The sequence below is a fragment of the Ambystoma mexicanum genome, chromosome 3q, assembly GCF_040938575.1.
Source record: "Ambystoma mexicanum isolate Mex_15411 chromosome 3q, UKY_AmexF1_1, whole genome shotgun sequence".
In the NCBI taxonomy this organism is placed as follows: Eukaryota; Metazoa; Chordata; class Amphibia; order Caudata; family Ambystomatidae; genus Ambystoma; species Ambystoma mexicanum.
Window position 1 is genome coordinate 890,201,496 of NC_090926.1, and position 22,813 is coordinate 890,224,308.

Here is a 22,813-nt window from a genome sequence, read left to right on the forward strand (position 1 = left end):
CCTTACATTAAAAGGAGGACCTCACAGGGTTCCACAGAGGTGACATTCACGATAAAATATACACTTTAAAATTCAAAATGTCAGAGCTGCTCGGCTTGCCCCTTGCATGTGATCTTTAAGAAATTCAGCATCAGTGTGGGACCCTCTTGCCAGATTCGACCTCCCTGGATTTACGAACATTCTACCTGCTGATTCCAGACATACACGCCTGTCACCTGCCTATGTGCACCATTTTCAACAGTCTGTTAGGACTTAACCTGACCAGAGATTGTTCCCATAGGCATAGAAAAGAAGGTACTAGGTCCGGCCTTCATTGTTAGGATACATCTATCAGCATCCCATGCCAAACTCAGACTACTACGCAAGCCTGCAGGGAGCAAAGTGCAGATTAGTAGGCACATTTACAAATGCTACTATGTTGGTACCTAACACTACACTAGAAATGCCACTGTCTTGTGCAGGAATTGTATTGTTTAAAAGTTTTTGCCAAAGGCACTGGACAGGCAAAGACCCTGTGAGAAATAAACCCTTGATCCTTTTCCTTCCATCTTGCACTTATGGGAAAACACCTATGAGGTTAAAGTCCTTGTATGGAAACGCCTTGAACTAGCAGATCTATCCTATTGGTCAATTTTGTTAATTACACGTTTTTCCCCAATAAAGGCTGGCCTCCATCCGTTTCATTCAAGGCCTATTAACACACGCCCTATGGCTTTTAATTTTACTTTGGGTGTCACATATGAAAGACATGCATGCTCTTATCTACAGATCTTAAGGTACATGTTTTGCGTAATGAAGCAGTCTTTCTAGAATAGTGCAATCCTAAAAACAAATGGGGAGATGTCAGGAACAGTTACTCCTGCTTTGGAGAAGGTGGCCTGCCGGTACAGAACATGGATGAACTGGATAAAGTTCGGGGGGGCGGACAGCTCTGTGTTTGGTCGGGAAGACTGGGAGTCTTTGGGGCAGATTGCTTCCTTGGCCCGTCCTTGGGAACAGAGAGAAATTCGGGTGCGTCTGTAGACAGCGGCGTCGATGGAGCACTCGACGGAGCGCCGCTGGTGGAAGAAGGCAAAGAAATATCAGTTATCGCGATGGCAGGGGGGAAAACTCCAATCTTCTTGTTGGTGGCTTCTTGGGTGGCTCGTTCAAACTCCCGGACATCATCCATCGTCATGTCTTCAATAAGAAAAGAAACAGAAAGCACAATGTTGACTCTGTACATGGTCATTTCAGAGGCATGAGGATGGCATTAATTTTGAATAAATAATGCGATGTAACAAATGAATGCCCAATCATTTCCTGTTGTGCCATTCTACCTGATACGTTCTGACTAATGATAGATTCTTACAGAGTCTCACCTGGTTGAGAATCTTACAAAGGTTACAGATTACGAGAATCTCTGCTCTTGGTCTGATTCTAAGAAGCTTAAAATGTCCTGTAAGAGCACAGCTGGTTCCTCTTACGAGGACAGAGCTCACTCATGGATTATGAAATGCTATACAGTATGTTGAGTGGGATCAGCAACAGACATCATATGTTTAGAGAATGGCTATAATTGCAAAAATAGTAAATCTGGGACTAAAATACATACTCAAGAATATGTCCCATTTTAAATTACGCCAAAGAACTATTCAAATGAAACATCTTTATTTTGGTAAAGTTTAGCTGTGTACAGTTATATTGGGATCGGTGCCTGACTGTGGTGCCATTTTTGCCAAAAGTTCCAACTAGATTCTCTTTCAGACTTGTTTGATACACCACCACAAACTAAGAACTGAAAGGATTAATATTCTAACAGCTGGCGTAATCTCAGTCACTCACCTGTGTTTGATTAAAACACACAATTACCTCACACATCTGTAATGCAAACAATTGCCTCAAACATCTCTAGGAGGTGGACAATCAGGACATGTCGACAAATAGTTTTTTAAACATTTTGTATATCAGTATCAATTTGCTCATTCATACTTTGCAAGTGCAGAGATTTATGGCCTGTACAATCGGTATGCAGTAATACAATCGCGGCAAAAATGTCGCCTTTACAAAATATTGTGGCAAAAATGCTGTGGTTTGACCCGGTAAAGGTGTACCCCATTATACCATTTAAGGGGAGCGGGGCTTGCGGGGGTGTCCCCCGCATCCTTTACATGGATTGCGGCAACAAAACCACAGCCTTTTTGCCGCGATTCTTTGTGTAAACGGCAATGTTTGCCACGATTTTAACACATGGAACCGTACAATCTTATTCATAGTCCACTGTGCCCTTTCCCCATGTTTGTACTGTTTCATCCCCAGTGGCTACAGGGCCACAGTGGTACTTATGAGGAAAATTAAAAGTTACTCACCATAGTAACTAACATACTCCTAGTCCATAGTCCCCCCCTGGCCCCCCCATACTGTAAGGGAATCCCTACCAAAGGAATGGGACAAGAACCTTTTTTCCTCCAGAAAAAGAGCATTTCCCCTTTATATTTCAGGTGCGCGTAGGCGCGGCTAAGGGTGCGACCATGCATAGCCCTGCCCTCCAGCACCTGGCCCCAGTCCCCTTGAACCTGCCAGATGGCTAATTTAGCTTTACCTAATAAATTACTCTTACACCCCATCCCCATTCCTACATACTGTATGAGTAATTACAACTGATAAAGCCCTTTGGGAGAAGAGCACGTAACTACTTTTCACATAGGTTCCTTGAGGACCACTTGTCAAAACTCAGGCATCTGACCTGGCACTAAGGTCTAAGCAGTAGTGCTTGCAGAAAGCTGATGGGGAAGCCCATGTGGCCGCCTTACTGATGACATGCCATGGCACCTGTTCCTGGAATGCATGCATATTTGCCACATACGGCTTGTTCTGAAAATTGTAAGCCTCTGAAATAGCCCCACCATCCACCTTGCAATGGAAGCTTCCGATGCTTGAGACCCCGGTGAAGCACTGACGAATGTCATCAGCAAAGCCTCCGATTTCCTCCCCCATTTCCTCCTGGCAAAGTAGTAATTGAGTGTTCTCCTAATTTCCAAGCAATGCAATGCCTCCTCCGCTTTCGACTAAGGATGTGGAAAGAAGGTTAGGAGCACAATCTCCTCATTGATATGTAAGGAAGAGACTCCTTTCGGAAGGAATTTTGGGTGCATCCTCATTACCAACTTATCTTTGTGGACGATCATGCAAGGCTCCAACACGAGTAGCACCTGAATTTCACTAATGCGACCAGTCCCACATAATGTACCAACAGAGTTTTTGGTGGCCTGTGCAGAGACAGTTTTGAGAACTATTTGTGTCATGTTTAAGGAAGATTATTTTCTACAGTGCAAGGGTACGGCGATGGGCTGTACTTTTGCCACAAAACTAGCTATTCTGCTTATGGCATTATTTGAGGACATTTTTGTACTCAATAATGCAAATCCTTTCCTACATTCAATTTCTAAATTCCATAGGCATATTGATGACACTTTCTTCATTTGGACTGGTAAAGCAGATTTATTATGTCAATTCATGGCCTGGATTCACAATCTGGATCCTGATTTACATTTTACCTCTGACTACTCAACTTCCAATATTGCTTTTTTGGATTTGAACATATTCGAGTACAATGGGAGCCTTGAAACTCAATTGTTTCGTAGATGCAGTTAAAGGAATACTACATTACACTTTTCGAGCCAACATTGTCTTAGTTTGCTTAACAATATTGCATATGGGATGTTATTGTACCTTCGTCACATTTGTACCTCGCTGGTTAATTTTAACAAACATGCAGACATTTTGCAGAAAAGATTGGCCCAAATAATGCTGAATTTCCTCAGACCCTAAGTGCAGTCTATATCTTATGCAGGATTATGTCCTGTCAATTTTTATGTGGTCAATTCCTGAAGTGAAGCTGAAGTAGTATTGCTGCTCTTCTGTAATGTAGCTGGGGGAGTTCCCGGAGTTGGTGGTATAGTTTGTTGTGTACCACAAGAAAAAAAGAGCAATTTGCATTTGGGGTACTTTTGGGATTGGATATACTGAAAAAATATTGAAATGGCCTCAATAGTCACAAATGGGCCCGGGGTAACATTCCACAGATGTATGGCTGCATGCAGGATATAGAGGGCTGCCCTAAATATCCATTTGGGGTTTAGGTGCCTTGTGGTTCCTTTTTCATAACAGAACCAAGCAGAAATCCTAAAAATCAGAGGAGCGGATGCTGAAACGCTGAAGTTCAAAAGGGTGGTTAGAGGGTTCTTACAACTTCATCCCAGATATTGATGAGACACCCAATTCATTTGAACCCTCATACATAGGACCAAGAGCATCAACCTTCAACTTTCCAGTCTTATAAAAAACCTCCAATTCCTCCAAAAGGACAATCTGGTGTAACTGCCAAGAGATGTAGGTGGCCAGAATGTGTCTGGACTGTCAGTAACTAGACCACTTACCACCGGCCCTAAAGCACTTCACTGGGTTGCAGTGATGTCAAGCATTGCATTAAAAAACTCCTCCTATGAGAACAGAAGTGCAGCATGCCTAAAGAAACAGTCGTCACACTACATGTTAAATGCCAACACACTTTTAACCAAGGACCAACTGTTTAAACAACATTTCATGCATCACAAGCATGGAGGTGGACAAGGCCACTAGTCCTGGAAAGCCCTTAACCCAATATTAATTTTAACAAACATTCAGACATTTTGCAGAAAAGGTTGGCCCAAAGAGACTATCCAAAGAGAATGGTACGCCATTGTCTCAAGAGAGGCAGGAATACTGACCGACAAGCATTGTTATTATCTACATTGAGAGAAAGAAATGATTACAAATTGGTACGTGCCACCACTTATTGTCAGCATACTACTGCCATATGTGGCACCATTTTGAAAAACTGGAGGGTTTTGTCATCCCTGGACATAAAATTGGAAAAACCACTGTTTGCGTTTAAGAAAGGGTGCAGCCTGAAACAGAGTTTGACTAGGGCAAACAGAAAAGACTGTAGACCCACAGTAAGAATAAGGGATGCATTTCAAAGCCAATCCTTTGATTATGGTGGAAGAACTTGGGAATTGCGGAGGTTAACCACAAGCAAGAGCAAAAATGTGGTGTATGGGATTTTTTGCCCATGTAAAGAATTATATGTGGGAAAAACATCACAAGAGGTACATGTCAGAATAAATGAGCATCGCTCAAACATCCGCAACAATAATGCACCATTGCTGTCACATTTTGTAGAATTTGGGGAAGATGTGTCAGAAATGAGATGATTCTGTTTTGAGAAAGTTCAAAACATTACAAAAAGTAGAATGGCTAACAAACAGAACTATAAAGAACGCCTCTCTGCTAAAAACACTGCAAAATGTCTCAATACTGTTGAAGATTGGGGCAGGGGTGGTTAGACGTGATTCTGTCTTCTCTGTTTTACCACAAATTGTTTTAGAATAATTTGCCTTGCCCCCTTGTGTGCAGTATATTTGTTGTATACGGTTTTTTGGTTGGCCGAGTCAGTGTTTTGGTTTTACCCTTTGGTGTCTAAATGACTGTGGAGACATTGCATTGCCATCTGGCAGGCCATTTCACCCCTTTTGGAACAGACACACGGTTTTGGTTGTCTGTTAGTACACCTTCATATCCACACAAGTGAAGAGTGTAATTACTCTTAGCAGCAATAGCGGGGTGCACATGTCATACCCCTGTTATTTGGCTGTAATTTATTCCTCTAATCCTCCTGTGGTGTATTTGCCAGATTTCTATTTGAGTTATATACTAGTGTTAGGCATCAGTAATCCTGTGTGCTTTGTCTATTCCAAGATGGCCCTTAGGATAGTGTATCCCTGACTTCTTCCATTTTTATTACGGAAGGTCTGTTACCTGCATACAGGTGTTTTAATTACTTTCCATATGGCCTCCGTACTTCCAGCATGTTAAGAGAGAGACAGATGGCATTCTTAGCCGCGGTGCAGTATAAATTAATAAGAAATAGGAGGTAAGTTGGCCGGCATTGTTGTTTATGTCTCCTTTGTGTATTAAGTCTGGCAGACCATTCATCTGCGTTTTTCCTTTCAGGTTTTTGATTGTAAAACTATTCACACAGCGGCTTGTTCGTGTGCAGCCCATTGACTGCCACACCTGTTGTGTTGACATGTACTACTGCAGCAACGGCGCTGTCCTAATTGGCCGCTTGGTAGGTCGCATGATTTGACTTTCAGTGTCATTCAATCCAATAGTTTTGTGAATGCGTCATAATTTTAAATATGCCTCCATTTGTGTGTGTTTCTTTGTAGCTTGCAATAATGGTTGGTTTGTTTATACCAACTTCAGTGGTACCCTGAGCGGTGGGGCCACAGTGTGTTTTTTGGCACAATTCAGATGTGGATGAACTCCAGTGGTACAGTTTCTCCAGCTGTTCCTGCAGGGGATTTTGATACTATCTTCTGAAGGTATCATGCAAAAAGATTCTTCCTCACACTTTAGTGATGGATTCGTGTATTATGTACTGGTGAGGGACTGGTGTAGATTGTTGTGGTGGCAACTATGCACACATAGTTTGATGAGGTGGTGGTTATTCACAATCACTTGGTGGGGTTCCACGACGTGGTTGCACCTGTAGTTGATGACCCTCATTTTTCTTCAACTGGTTTCCTAATATTTAATAGGTGCCTGGCGCTTTGTTTGACTGGCCGTATGTGAATTAAACGGCCTAGATTGTTAGTAAATATAGGTTTTTATTAAATATATTGTGTGTTTGGATGCAACTTTACACAGTTAGCTGTGCATTGTTTTGAATATGTCTGTATATGTATCTGTTTTTAGATCTACTAATTCCCCTGATAAAACGTTCTAAAATAATCTTTTAATATCGAAACTGGTCGGTGCTTTCTTTTGGAGTAGCAGGCAGTCAATATCAGCAACATTTAGTTATTCAGTCTTCTTCTGGCTACATATCATTTTGTATAATTTCAAATATAGTTTTAATTTTGGCGTTACGGTTGTTAAATTCACAATTTTTCTTTATGTTGTAATTGTTTTTGTACACAGCTCTATTGAGTGCATGGTTCAACATGAGTTATTTGATTATATGGTTGAATTAATTGAATTCTTGAATGAATAATTGCATTGTGTTATTGTTTGTATATTCCATGATGTTTTAGAAATATAAATCAAAAAAATTGATTTTTATTTTTGAGTCAATATTTGAAATGCATTGTTGATCCATTGTTCCAGATTTTATTTTTTCTGAAAATATTACCAGTGCTACCAACACCACATTAAGGTCCCACACCGGATGAGGTTTTCTGACTGGAGACTATAACCTGGCTAGCCCCACAAATGTCTCTTTACCACAGGGTTGGCCGTGGAGAATGACTGGCCCACTGTGTTCCTCTATGCGCCAATTGCCGCCAAGTATGTGCAACATGTGTCTACCTGCACACCTGTGCCTGCTAAGTGGGCAGAAAAAGATAAGACTTGATCGAGCATATACAATGTTGGATTCACTCCCATATCGCTTGCCCAGTGACAACACCTGGCCTACGTACTCTTGTACTGAAGCAGGGTGCACTCCTTTCTAGCATTTTGAAAAATATCCAGATTGACCTGAGAAAGCCCAAGTTGCTGCATCTTTAGTTGTTCAGGTACCAGGCGGAGAGGGCTAGGGACTCTGGCAGTGGGTGCACTACTGCCCCATCCTACTGCGGGAGATGTACCGGCCCAATCAACATCAGAGGTATTCAGCCTGACTCTCCATCCTCAGCAGGTTTGAGTAACAGCACCTGGCCAGTAAGTCTCGGACTACCAGAATCATGTGACAATGGGTCACATCTTGGAACTCCTGCAGTACTCTCTGGATCAATGGAGTTGGAGGGAACGCGTATCAACACAGGTTGTCCCAGGTGATTAGGATGGCATCCCCTAGTGAGCGCCTGCCTCTCCCCATCCATGAGGAAAACTGCCTGCACTTCGTGTTGTTCTGTGAGGTGTGAAAATCCACTTCTGGGTTGCCCCATCACCTGAAGATTGAGTGGAGGACTTGTGAGTCCAGCTCCCACTCGTAGTTGTCTGCCGGAAGCCTGTTCAACCTGTCTGCCTCTGTGTTGCTCTGTCCCGAGAGGTGAACAGCAGTCAGGTGAATGCACTGTTCTAGGGCCCACTTCTAGATGTGAATCATCATTCTCCACAGGACAGGAGACCTTGTCCCTCCCCCACTTGTTGAGGTAAAATATGGACGTGGTATTGTCCGTTTGGATGAGTACTGTCCTGTTGGCAATCATAGGGATAAACACCCATAAAGCCAATTGAATCACCCTGAGCCCCAGAACATGTATGTGCTCCGTCTGCTCCTGCAGGGGCCACAGCCCATGAATTGAATAGCTGTCCAGTGTGTCCCCCAACCACAGTCCTCCCGACAAGTGTCCCAGTGGTGCCACGCCTACGCGTGCCTCAAATTTACAGGGAAAATGCTCTTTTTCTGGAGGAAAAAGGGTTCCGTTCCCGTCCCTTGGGAGGGACGCCCATACAGTATGAAAGAAAGGGCACAGGACGCAGGAGTAATATCTATTTGGAAAGCAAAGCAGGGGGGGGTGCCTATGAGGTAGGGGCAACGTGTGGTTACACCCATGCCCTCAGAGAGCGAGGGTCACATGGAAGAAACACGACTATGGATTATTACTACAGTAGTCACTATGATGAGGTGAAGAAAAATTGGGTTCTCCCTAATTTTTTGTTTTCGGGGGAATCAATCTTGAAAAAAGGGAGGGAAAATTGACACAAAACAAACATCAAGATGGATCACCCCTCTCTTTATCCCAAAGTTGTAGAACAGAATAGTGTACGTTATTCACTATTCTTTCGTCCAGCGGAAGACAGAAGTTACACAAACGCTACATTCTCAAATAATTCATCATTTTATTAATACATTAGAAAACATCTAAAAACAATGAATACAAACACATAGTAAAACAATAGACCGTTAATGCAAACAAAGGGGGGTTGGTGAGTGACTTAAAGTCATAGATCTAATCGATATGTCAAATTAATCACAGGGAATTCATATTGGACACTAGTCAAAATAACATGAAAGAAACAATTATTATTATCCGTTTTTCTAGTGTATCTTACACCTGAAATAAGTCACACATTTTTTAGAAGACCCGTCATAGGGTTTTCCAACACAGTTCTCAATGTCACTGGGCCTAGTAAGATCGTTGTTTTGTTCTCCCTTGTTCCCCTCCACTTGTGTACAAGCGTGATACAAATTTAATATCATTTATAGCCCTGCTTCCCAGTGGAAGAACGGCTGTAGGCGATGTACAATGCATCTGTGTACAGAAAAGTCATCGTACTGAACAAGGTTTGTTCTGCATCAGAAGATTAAGTAGGGAAACAAGTGGGCAGAAAAATACCAATTGAAATAAAACGTGCATTGGAGGTGCAAGAGAGCCAGCACAAGATGGCAGCAGGCTGACAGAGCTCCAGCCAGAGACGGCATGGAGGTGCGAAATTCCACATCTAAATGATGATGTATCCGAAAAATAAAAGGAGGAAAGATTCAGTCGCATCCAACCGGTGCCGAGGGGGACAAAAACAGCAGAAATCGCTGCTGCAGAACGGGAGATATGAGGAGGAGGCCTGCTGCAGGGAAGTAGCGCAGCAGAGGCAGGAGCCTGCCATTTCTGTAAACCCTGGGGAGCGGGAGACAAGCTTCGTAACACAGAAGCCCTCACTCCGGAGCTCCAAGCGAGGAACGCGGGGCAAGAAACTGAGTCGCATTAAGAGCACCGGGTTAAGACACACCGGAGTGCGGTGCCGGCATCTACCAAGCAGCAAATCTGGCCAGCGGAGGACATGGGGAGCCAGACAGCCCCATGCTGGGGCTGCCATCACCACCAACAGCGTTGCCGGCCCGGGAGAATGAGAGACGCCCACCCGTAACCCTGCACATCCCGGAGCGGGAAGAGTCGAGCCCAACAAGAAGCACAACCCAGACGTAGAGACAGCCCAGCAACTGCCGGACCGGCCAACAAGTAAGCCGGGAAACATAAGGGGGAGGCCGAGCACGGCACAAGGGGGAGCCCCAGCGCCTGTCTACACTGCAGGGAACATCAATATCAAGGCACGCGCCCACAACATGGGCAACCACTGGACCGCCCCCCTTCCGTCCTCCCTGACGGAGCCCTCAGCTCTCTACCGGCAAGTTACGGAGGGAGGATAGCGGACTACGGACCCCAGGATAATATAGCACACCGCCAGGAGTTCTTAAACCAGCAGCCCAACACCAGAGACAAGAGGCTGCCCCTGCGACTCAGGGGGCCTCCACAGGCAGGCACGGCTCTCCGCGGCCCAGCAAAGGCACAGCAACATATATCTCAAACTCTCATATTCAGGTGCCTGTTGCAGCGAACTGCGCCCAAAGCAGGTGGGACCATCTGGGCAGCCACCAACGGCTGGGGACGGCAGCAGCGGCCCAGGTGCCCAACCCACAGCCACATCCCAACCCGGACCATATCAACACCAAATATACAGCGTCCAGCAGACCACCCCTTAACCCCCACCGGAGCCCAACAATCGTGGGGCAAGGACCAGCTCGAGGAGAGAGCAAAAGAGCACCTTAATCCATTCACGCAAGGGAGCAGCTGCAGATGTAGCTCCCGCTAAACAACTCCACTACCAGCACAACAACGCCAGAAGAAGACACCGGAGGATGGGGAGCGAACAGAGCCAACACCTGCAGCTCTTCGGTAGAAAGGAGTCTCCAGCACACATAAATAGCGTCGCACCCTTACTGAGCAGTGTCGGATGCCCCCAAACGGACGCTGTGGCAACAGCAAGACTTGAAGGCCATCACCAGAGGCTCACCCTGCTGCGCCAATAGTGGCAGAACAGGGCAACTGCTGCGCCCTCCCACCGAAGGGAACTAAGTGGATACCCAACCTTCCATGGGTCTTAAGCCATAGGAGCCGGCTTCACCAACACTGAATGGCGCAACAGATTGGTCAAAGCCTACCCCAGTGGACCCATGCGGGGCAGCTAGAGCCCGCAAGGACCCGGCAACCACACCCACACACTCCACTCCTGGGTCATGAACATCAGGCAGCCTAGACCAACAGGCCAAAAGGTCATGCACGTGGGGGGCCAAACCCCAAACTCTGTGAAACCGCCGGGTATCGCAGCTACCAGCCTACCACGGAGGTCCAACCGAAACAAATCGGAGATGGATGTTTAAAATCAGCTCCAGACCATACTGGCAGAAATGAGGATAATCGGCCAGCAGACTCATGAAACTAATACAGCTGTGCTGGACATAAAGTGTGCCCTACAAGACATCCAGACGCATCTGACCACCCAAGCGGAAAGAACCACTGACAATGAGCAAAGAATCGGCGTAATAGAGTACAACCAGATGACAATGGCGATGGACCTAGACAGAGCCGTAAGGGAAGTGCAGTGCCTGAGGGAAAAGATTGATGACCAAGAAAACCAATCCCGCCGTAACATCCTGCAGGTGGTAGGTCTTCCTGAGAACAGGGAGGGGCCAAGTCTGGAAACCTACATATATGACTTCCTTCGTGACCAACTCCGGATCGAAAATGCACGAGAGCTCAAGACTATCCTCAAGACTTACAGGGCTGCAGGCCCCATTCGGGTGGGAACGGCAGACATACTGATATATAATGACTACTCAATGGAGGTCTCCAGGCGTCTTAAGGGCTTCAACCCAATATTTGAGGTGCTCAAATCTACGGATCACAGAGACAATCTGAGATTTCCAGCAACATGGTGCATCCAGCTGAATAAGAAATGGCACACCTTCTTCAACCCGTAGGCGGCATGGCAATTTCTCCAGCAACGCGACATGGTCACCACTGATTATGAAAAACCTCCAGCGGAGGTCCACCGACCGGACCCCTGCCCTGGGTCCAGCCAAGATAGCCAACAAGGAAACAACAGATGGAATAGAAGGGGCAGACGCCCCAAAGGATGGAGAAGCCGCTGACACAGGCACGCTATACCGCTCAAAGACACATCTCTCCCTGGCTGCGGGCTCCTCCCTTTGGGGCCTGTTCTTGAAGCAGATCTGTACAACCTCCACGGATCCTCATCTACGACACAAGGAACTTTCCTCCATTCGGCGCTCACACAACAGAAGGCCGGACTAATGTGCAGCAGCTCCTGGCCAACTGTGGCTGGCCGTCGCCTCAGCAGGAACACCTAGCTGCAAAAGTCACCTGATGAAGGGTGCTACAGGAGGGGAAGGGGACCATACCGAGCTATGGTACCCCAATCTCTCTTGTACGGGCACAGTTGCCACCTGTCGGTATAGGCAGTTATGCAGGCCAACCCAACTTTGTTGTTAAGATGTTGTATGCAAGGTTGAATGTTGCTCGTGTTTGAGCTCAGGGTTGAGAGTTGCTCCTACACTCAGACGCACAATGGGCACACTGACCACTTGCCCCCACACAGAAAGCCCACCAGCAGGCCAACCCAAAAACCACCCCCAAGACATATGTCAAGGGGGTGCGCACAATACACAGGGGCGCTGGAGCCCAGGTGCGATATTAGCCCCCAAGAACTGGCAAGGGCAGCGCTACCAGGTAGAGAGCACATACACACGTACCTCTCAGAAGGAGGTCACTGCTCCCTGCGAAATCCCATCCCAGAAACCCAGATTATGGCCCATATTACACTAGTGACGCTCAACATCCAGGACCTGGGTCACTCCATTAAGCGTAAAATAATGCTGAACAACATGCAGGACCTCCAAGGAGATATAATTCTCCTACAGGAAACACATTTAGGTGAGGCAGAATCTGAAAAGTTGCAAAGGGGGTGGGCGGGAAAATCTATTCACTCGCCGCACCATGGGAAATGGGGGGTTTCCATATTTATAAACAAGTGGGTCCCATTCCAGGTTATTCATGTGTGCACAGACCCCGAGGGCAGCTATGTACTAGTCAAAGGTCTGCTCCACCAACATCCATTCACGCTCCTCAACATCTACATCCCCACCACGGACACCCCATCCTTCTTTACACGCACATTTGCGGCGTGTTCACAATACATGGCCAATATTACACTTCTAGAGGGCGATCTCAACATAGCCCCAAAACCCCAGCTAGACCGCCAACGCACAGCTACAGGGGGCCCAACTATACCGACAAAGAGAGCAGCCCTCCAATCATTAATGCCTGCCTGCACTTTAGAGACATTTGGAGAACTCTACATGGGCAAAGTCAAGACTACACGTTTTATTCACACCTACAGGATAGCTACTCTCATCTGGACTACTGGCTAGCCCCGGCAAACATACTCCACATGGTCACAGAATGCGCAATCCTCCCGACAACCCGCTCAGATCATGCCCCGGTCCTACTGCGGTTAACTCTCGGACAGGTAACCGCAAATAGAGCCCAGAAGTCATATACTAGCTGGTCGCAAGTATACTATTCAGAGAGCGACAAGCCGCTGAGGCTATTGGCCCTGTCCCTAAAGCAGAGAAAAGCCGTGCAAACCATAACCTCAATACAGGATGGGGGGGGGGCAATCTCCTTGAAGGCGACGATCGAATTAACGCCCGTTTCACAGAATTTTATAAAGAATTATATACAGCCTCCGACGGCTGCACAGCCCAAGACATAGAATCCTTCCTGGATTCGATAAAGATTCCAAAGATCCCTCCTGATCACAGAACCACCCTAGATGCTCGCCTATCAGCGACAGAGATAGCTAGGGCCATCGCCGCACTGTACAGCGGGTCCAGACGGGCTCCCAATAAATTTATATAAGGATTTAGCAGTAGAACTGGCACCCAGACTGGAAACGGTAATCGACGAGGCAATCACCCGGGGCCACCTCCCACAATCCCTGCTCACTGCAAATATAATTGTTTTCCATAAGGCAGGGAAGGACCCAGAGCTTTGCGGCTCGTACAGGCCCAGTTCCCTCATAAACACAGATGCCAAAATTCTGGCGAAATGTCTAGCCGACGAATCGAGAATAGCCTCCCATATATAATTCATAAAGATCAAACAGGCACTTGAGGGACAATATCAGACGCCTGCTGCATGTGATCGTAGGGGATAGAGACCCAGAAGACATTACTGGCAGTCGACACAGAAAAAGCTTTCGACAAGGTATAATGGGAATTTATATTCCGGGTCCTGCCTTGGTACGGCTTTCCCCTGTGCCTTGTCCGACTAATTAAACTATTGTATACGGGCCCTACCACCTCGGCGGTCACCAACGGTCTCACCTCCCCCGCCTTCCAGCTACAATCAGGCACATGAGAAGGATACCCTCTGTCGCCCCTGCTCTCTCCATAAAACCGATAGCGATCAAACTCTGAGCTGATGCAGACTGGGCCGGCATAACTCTGGGCGGGGAGGAGCACCGCTTATCTCTCTACACAGATGATATGCTCCTTTACATAAGCAAGGGCTCCACCTCTCTCTTGAAAATACACGCGTTGATGCAGGAGGTGGGCCCGATGGTCAGGTACAAAATCAACTGGAGTAAGTCCGAAGTCATGCCTTTGCAACAAGATATTCCATGGGACCCCGTAGGCGGCGCCCAATTCTCACTGCAAAAGCACCACATCAAATAAATTGGCATAAACATAAGTGCCTCGCTGGAAGACCTCAGAGATCTCAACTACCCGGAGAAAATTAAGCGAATATGTCAAGGCTTACTCAGATGGGACACCCTTAACCTCTCCCTGACAGGGCGTATAAACGCACTGTAAATGAGCTCCTTTCCCAAACTAATCTACGTGGCAATGATGATCCCAACCAGCCCTACATGTAAATCAATGAAAGAGCTTGACAAAGCAATCACAAAGTTCATATGGAAAGGCAAGAAGGCGAGAGTCCGCCTTTCTGTACTAGAGGCCTGCAGGACAAACAGCGGCCTTGCAGCACCTTCCCTTAAAGCCTACTTTCAAGCAGCCCAGGTGTGCTGGTTGAAGCAATGGCTGGACACAACTGGCGACTCCAGCTGGAGGACCTTAGAAATAGATCTCATGAAACCACTAACCCCTATTGAAACTATGGCAATTCCCCCCAAAAGGCTCCCACCACACATTAAGGCGCACCCGATCATCAGACCCACAATCTCCCAGTGGCACAAACTGAGGGCTGCACATGGGATCCCAATTCAGTACACACCACCATGGTCCAGCCTGCGGCAAGTCTGTCCTGCGGTCATGGGAGAAAAATCCATCACAATGAAAATCACAAATGGGCCAGTATACGGCTGATGGACATTTGTGAAGAGGGGAAACTACACTTGTTCCAAATCGCACGCGGGAAGCTGGGTCTCGACCATGGAGACTGGGTCAGGTACCATACGATACAAACCACATTCAACTCCCTCACGACGATGGACTTTCAACTCCTGACCCCAACCCTGTGCGAGAAGGAGAGGGAGCAGCACAGAGAATCCATCCCGCATCTTTGCACCTTCTACCTTATGGCGATCCCCAGCAACCTAGCCAGAAACCACACTTTAGCGCAGACCTAGTCCGAAGACCTAGGGATACAAATAGGCATACCCGACATCTTGGGATACTTCACGGCCATACAGCTAATATCTACGAACCTCAAGAACAGAGAAATCCAATATAAAATCCTACAGCGCATATATTGCATGCCAGTCTCGCTGCATAAAATAGACATAGCCGAGACCGGCAAATGTTGGAGGGGTTGCGGCGCCATGGGCACTATGGGACGCATACTGTGGTACTGCCCCAAGATCACCCAATACTGGGGGAGGGTACACAAGCAGATTGGAGACATCGGCAGGGCCAACCTCGAACATTCACCCGCAGCTATGCTTCTGGGGGCGACTCAGAAGAATGGCACTCCGATCCCTTTACCCGTCGGCTCATAAGTCACATATTGTTCACGGCCAGGAAACTTCTGGTCATCCACTGGAAAACCAAAACTCCACCTGCCCACTCCGAGAGAGCAGCACTTCTATTGAAAACCTGTAGACTGGAGAGAGCGGTGTTAAGACGTCAGCAGTCGCAAAACCCTTCTAAAGCAATACAATTCTGCGAACTAACCGACCCATACGTATAGCTGCGAGCAGGGTCAACATCACATTAAGCAGCACCCGAAGCCGACGGCGGAGCCAAAGGAGCACTCATGGTTGGGGGGTCAGGGGAGGGGGGTAGTTGATGAGTTCACTATGGGACGGACAGAGGGTACGGTTTGAGGGGGTATGTTGTGGGTTTAAAAGGAACCTGTTGCTCACAATGTGTTGGATGTACGGTATTTGTAATCTGTAATGCACTCTGCTAAAAATGCCAATAAAAAGATGTTTTTTTAAAAAAGAAAGAAAACTTGCATTAAAACCACTTAATTTTCACAGAAAATGGCCTAAAGCTCTGTAGAAGGCAAAGCTTGAATTTGGTGATGTTGCATGCTGATTTACAATAACTACGAACACTGACTTTTATTAAACAAAATGTGATTCTGCCATAGCCATTGGATCGAACGACCTATGGTCCAGCACAGAAAAAGGTGTGTGCGTCAGAATTACGATATGCTTCAAGAGCTTCTAGATATGCCCTGCATGTGTCCACCTGGATGACCGCTCCGGCAAGGGCAGATACAAATGATGGAACATCATATCATTTAAACTAACAAATGAATGGGTTAATGCTGCAATCTAGCACTAGTTCAGCGTTGATGGGGAGGGAGCGAGCACCATGATCACCCACTGGCTCAGGAATATGGAGATCTGGCCTTTCTGACTGCTACAGGGGGAAGGAATTGGTGAGTTGAGTCGGGCCAGCGAGGAGTGGTGACCACTAATGACCAAGGTCCTGCGCCCATATGGGAGGTGTACACAGAGTCTTTGTGAGGGGTCAAAAAATGAGAGGCGGAGACGAAGCTGTGGTTTTCTCATGGTCAGACATTTTTATTAAACAGAAGTGGGTTGGATAAACGCTTCTCTATCCTCATCCTAAGGGCAGTTTCCCTGCCTAGGAAAGTAAAATTAAATATCAGTCTGCATCAAGTCGTTAGAAACTATAAACTGACCTTCTGTCCAAAACATTTTAATCTGACCCTCACACTAGAAATGAACAACTAGGGTGCATGGAAATGTCTCTGCCTTATGTTTGGCAAAAAGTGTTCATAATCAAAGTAAGTAGGTAAATCCAACAGAAAAGTATTTTTCCAAGGAGAACCCATTGGATCCAGAGAGTGGTTGCCTTCCCCTGGATATTTAGATAGGATGGCCGAAGTAACTCTTTCAAATAACACTTTCTTGAGATGACAAACGTGTCTCTTTATCCAACAATTCCTTTGTTTCTTTATACTAGGTACAGAAAGTTCTTGTGCAAACAGTACACTCCATAGCATTCCGTTCTTCCTTGGTCTCTTTGGACTGGATTCGCAAGTTCTTATTCATATGATATATTTCACAATAGGCTTCCTTTTTACAGCTTTTGTGGATATCCTGTTATACTTCCCTGCCAGGTATTCTCTTCTGGGTTCTTCAGATACCCTGGCGTACTCTCCTGTCTCGTATCGTCCCACAAGTTCTTAATCCATTTCAAAGTGGCTGGTAATTTTGGTTGCCAGGGCTTCCTTTATGGACTTTCTAAATCCCTGGGTATACTTCTCTGCCAGGAATCCTGTCACAATTTCATACACCTTTGCATGCTTTTGGTGGATTTCCAGATATACGCCCCTGCCAGGAATCCGTCTATGGGGTCCTGCAGATCCCCTGGTCTACTTCTCTGCCAGTTACCTTCTCTGCCCTCCAAATGTCAACTGCCTGGTGTATTCCTTTCATTAGGACTTCTCATTAGTTTCAAGGTCCTTTTAATATGCAAGAGTTTTATCACCTTTGCTGTGCTTCCAGATGTTGGCTCAAGGTAATGCTTGCTCCATCTTTCCCCACATTGGGATCTCATATATAGGGATTTGTTCATATTTTATTGCTGCACTTTATCTTGTCGGTATTCAAATATGCTTAATTATTTAACTTGCTTGCATGCCTGTCGGTACGCCCTGGGGTCCCCAATGGCTCTGGGCAGACTCACTGGTAGTTGGCAGCATCCCCGACATGTGGCATGTTTCTGCGGTAAAGCTTCCTCTCTGGGACAGCCTCCTTCGTGATGCAGACCTTTCTCATGCATTTCCTGCAGCTCTGCTCCCACCTGCCAGCTTCCCTCTGTGGCTGGGACTGGAGAAGGAGGATCTCTGCTGCGGTTCCCAGTGCTCAGACAGTCCTTCAAAGGTGCCCGCTGTGTTCCTCTCTCCTTCCCTAACACTATGCCCATATGTGAACCACGCGTTTGCAATTCTCAGCGTGGGAGTGTCTGCTCTCCTGGCTTCCTCTGGCACAGTCCTCTCCTGTTCTGCTGCTGCATTGAGTGCAGATGCCATTTTTAAATGTCCCGTGCACCCATGGCTCAACCCAACAACTAGTCTTCATATTCAGTTTTGGTTTCTTTCAATCTGTACTAACTCCTTCCCCCTCTTCTTTGTCTCAGTACTTGAGGCTTTATGGGAGTTGAAGTCCATAGAGGTTATGGAATTTCTACAATGATGTTGTTCAGAAGTGGTATTTAGAAAAACATCAGAAACAGGAGAGGTTATATGTGTGTTGTGTGTGTTTGAAGCATGAATGAATTTTGACTAGAATAACAGTATGCCATCAGATGTTTTGGATGTCAGAGTTTTCTTCAAGAGAAAGGGGAGAATACACGTCTCTTCCAGAGTCACTATCTTCTCCTGGCACTCGTCTCCTCCTATATGATCCTCCCTCATATTACCGCCCCCAGGGTCAGGATCAGGTAGCGACTGCCGTCCCCTGGTCACATTGAAGGAGGTACTCGCCAGGGAATTAGTGATGATTCCACATGATTCATCACAGTCTTGTTCTGAGCAGTCACAAACAAATCTATTTAAGGCCAATGCTAGTGCCCAAAAGAGGTTCAGTGCTAATTCCAGGTGACCTTCCCACTCGCGAGTAGAAGGTTCAGCTCTGCTAAGGGAGTCTGCTCTTTCATTCAGCACCTGTAGCAAATGAGCTGCTTGGATAGGAATACCTTGAGCAGCTGACCAATCCCAGAGAGGGATAGTTAAGCAGCCTAAACAAGGGACTTTGTTAACCTCCCTTTGTGTAAAACACGGACATGGTTAATTTTCATAGAAGGGTGAGCACACACCCAGCATGGCAGTTCAACCCGCGGAACGCTCAGCAAACTTGCAGGGGCCTGGACCAGAGAAGATGGCCCAAGAGAGTCTCCATCAGCGTACGATGCCGGAATAGCGTCGCAACACAAAACCATCATTGAAACCCTGCGGGAAAGCAGTGCGAGCCCCATCATACACAAAACACATGGAGGAAGCTGATGGAAAAGAAATGTGTTGGCTTACTTGAACGCCTTTCCGGAGGTGCACCGCATGGAGACCGAAGGTACGCAGTTGCTCCAGGGAGCCTTGAGCGTGGAAAGGCCAGACCAGACCCAAAGGCAGGGTGAGAGCAATCAGATCCAATGTGGGGAGAGAGGGATCCGACCCCAAGCTGAAGTGAAAGAAACCAGGCCCTAAAATGGGTTGAGAAAAACAGAGCCCCAAGGCGGGGTGTGTGAACCAAGACCCCAGGACGGGGTAAAAATCGGGAGGCAGCTGAGTGATGAACACACCACAAGTTTCAGTGGAGGGTAACACAAGGCGGGTACTCAGTTTGTGTGGACCTGAGAATGAAACAAAGTCCCTAGCCAACCCAAGAAAAGAGATGCTGACCAAAGACTGATACACAACCCCAGGTTGGGAAGATGGAAGAGACATTCTTTGGTGCCCTTTCCTGAACTGTGCAATGGGGCAAGAAACCTCTTTCTGATATAGACACTTTAGGGCGGGCGTGGGGGTCAGAAACCAGCCACCATTCTATTGTTTGGGCAAAGGGCCCTTATTGTACCTTTGGTTAAGTTAGGTTCTTTTTAGTTTACAGTGGTCAAGGCAGGAATCCGGATGAGATCCATTTCTGGACGGCGGACTTGGATTATTTTGTAAAACATCCTGACAAGCACTCCTTTAGACTTCTTTCATACGTTTTTGGTGTTCAAAAAAAGAAATAAGTTGCCCAAAATGCCTCTTTGTCCTTCTCCGGAATCAGGCTTACCACACCCGGCTCGAATTCTCCAATCAAGATCACTTCACAATATCCCAGTTGATCTTTTTGTACATACAAATACAGGGAAACTCGAGCGGATGAGCTGGATACAATTGGGCTGCCAAGTGAAATAAGAGAATCCTCTTTTCAGCCTTGTCTGAAGTTCCACTAGTACACACAATGCCACAAGGCCCAGCAGTCTCCGGAACCAGAGTCAAGGTTTCTTGCCATAACAGCACACAGAGGAACTGATTGGATGTCTCTGATCCACTCCAGGGCATCAAAAAAGCTGCCTGCCAATGAAGGGTAGATGGCAACATTTCTTTATAGAACTGTGCCATTCACATAAGTGCAATTACACAGGTGTCAAAATAGTTACATTGTGCTCTTGCATCATAAGCGACGCAATGGTCTAATATTTCATGGAGGCCGTGATCCAGGATGCACAAGCGCGCATCCAGAAGTGGGGGCGGGCAGCACCGCCTCTTGAAGGGACATGGAGGCAGCTGGTATACTTTCTGACACAGGGACATAGGCTACCCCACCTATATGACACTTGCCGGTAGTGTGATATCGTACTAAAGACTATGGCATTTGGTCTTTACATAAACACGAGTGCACCAATATTCATTTTCATATGTGACAATTTATTTTCCAATTAATGTTTTTTTTAAAAGCCTATGTCGGCTATTGTATATATGTCACCAATTTCCAACTCCTTTTTCATGGAGAATTACATGCAAAAAGCCATCATATTGTATCTTCATATGACTAACAAATTGTAGTGCTGATATCTTGTGAGGGTTAGTACAAATTGTGACATATGATGTGGTTAATCTACATAACACATATATCTAGTCGACACTGCTGGTGTTTCTGACACGAGCTAGATGGTTGGCTATGCTAGTGCCATCTTCAGGACTGAGCTTGGTGGTATCTCTTGTGGACCCCTTTGATGTGACATCTATGAGATTGAATAAAAAAACTAAAATCAGATATTGGTATCTCTTTGTAGGGATAACGAATACCTACACATTGTGCTGCAACATCGTCCTAACTGAGCCCGTTATTATGATGTCACAGGTGTTGAAGAATTGCACTGTTCTTCTATGAAGGTGCCTTCTGTGCGCCTTAGGGTCTTGATCCTAATCAAGGTGGTCTGGTCAATGCCCACGTGGATCAACTGCAAGATTAATGGAGGCTATTAGTCTATTGCAGTTATCTATAGCTCTATAAACAGATATCTTGTTCAGCTCTGTTAAGGCTACGTTCATCAATAAGGGTTTAAAAGTGATATCTGGCTGGTGTGGGCAGCCCTGCTCAAGAACTGGCGGCGTGTGAGTAATTACACGTCTTAGGTGGGAATTATGAAGTCGTTTGACTTAAAATGGCCGTAGGGCCATGGTTTTTACGATCGCCCCATGCAATCCCCATTCCGTGATGTCCTTTCCATCACCCGTTAAACTCCACTAGGTGGAGTTGGCCTGATATCATATCCGCGACTCTAACGTCAGGTGTGGGGGCAGCACCGCTCTCGGAAGAGAGGCGGTTTTACCTGCATCTTGGTCCTTTGATGTGCAGCTTTTTCCGGGATTAGTGGTGCTTACACGCGCATGCGTCTTCCTACAAATAGACACGTTGCGCGTGGCTAGGCAACCAATGTATGCATCGCACATGCGTGTGTGTGTGTGTGTGTAGTGATCTAGTATTGTGGGAACTTCTATGCTTCAGTGTATATTGAAGGATGCAGTGGGAGTACGTTGTGACACTGCCGTGCTACGGTGAACTGAACATGGTAGTGCGGGTCTGTTATATAGTGTTCACTGTTAAATGAGTGCCTGTCAGATATCAATACTATAGAGGCTAGTTACTTGTACAGGAAAACACAGATTCTGAGTATTTGTAATTCACATTTCCAACAATATACTTCATATTGGTATATCTGGAATCATAGATGTTATACATCACATTTACATCAGCATCATTTAAAATGACAAGTTGGTATTTCATTATCATTTACAGCCAGGTGCAATACATCGAGAGAACGAACAACTAGGTTTTGTCAGAAATACAAGACTTGTGGAGCCAATGTCTCTTGTGATCTTACAGCTTAAGGATCGTTGCCTATGTATGCATAACATATATCATCCTTGTAGACATTGATGCTGCATTATGGGACTGGGAGTTTTTTGTCAGCTATGTCACATCGAGATAAACAGAGATACACCTCCTAGTGTACAAGTATAGTGGTGCCTGTGCACTTATTGTAGCATGTCCCCAAGACAAAGTGTTTTTTAGCACAAAGTGTCCTTTCAGAAAAATAGGTTCCACTCTATTGAAACGTTTAGTCCGTTTTTCACCGTATCTAAACGGTGTATCCATTTCTGCTCTAGCTTTCTGAGTTCCAGATCTCTATCTCTTCCTCTTGCTTTGGCATTGACTGTTTGCAGGATGCACCACCTTAGCTCTGTATGTTTGTGTTTCTTTTTGAAAAAAGTGGGCCACCATGGGTTTGTCTTCAACGTTGTTTTTTAGGCAAGATCGGTGTTCACAGATACTTTGCCGTACTTCTCGTTTGCTTTTCCCAATGTACATCAAATTGCATGGGCATTTTATCATATAAATGCTCCATTTGGTCCCGCAGTTTGAAAAGGTTTTATACTTCCACGTGATGTCCTTGAGTGAGATCTCTTTTTGGTCTTGTGTGAGATGGCAA

General features: G+C 46.2%; 1 protein-coding gene across 1 annotated transcript in view; it reads right to left on the reverse strand.

Moving 5' to 3' along the window:
• Positions 1-694: 694 nt before the first annotated feature.
• PITPNC1 (phosphatidylinositol transfer protein cytoplasmic 1) overlaps positions 695-22,813 on the reverse strand; it is a 1,942,040-nt gene continuing 1,919,921 nt past the window's right edge. The window contains exon 10 of the mRNA XM_069655030.1: positions 695-1,179. Within this exon, the coding sequence (XP_069511131.1) occupies positions 854-1,179 (326 nt within the window). The 3' untranslated portion in view covers positions 695-853. The remainder of the gene's footprint in view (positions 1,180-22,813) is intronic.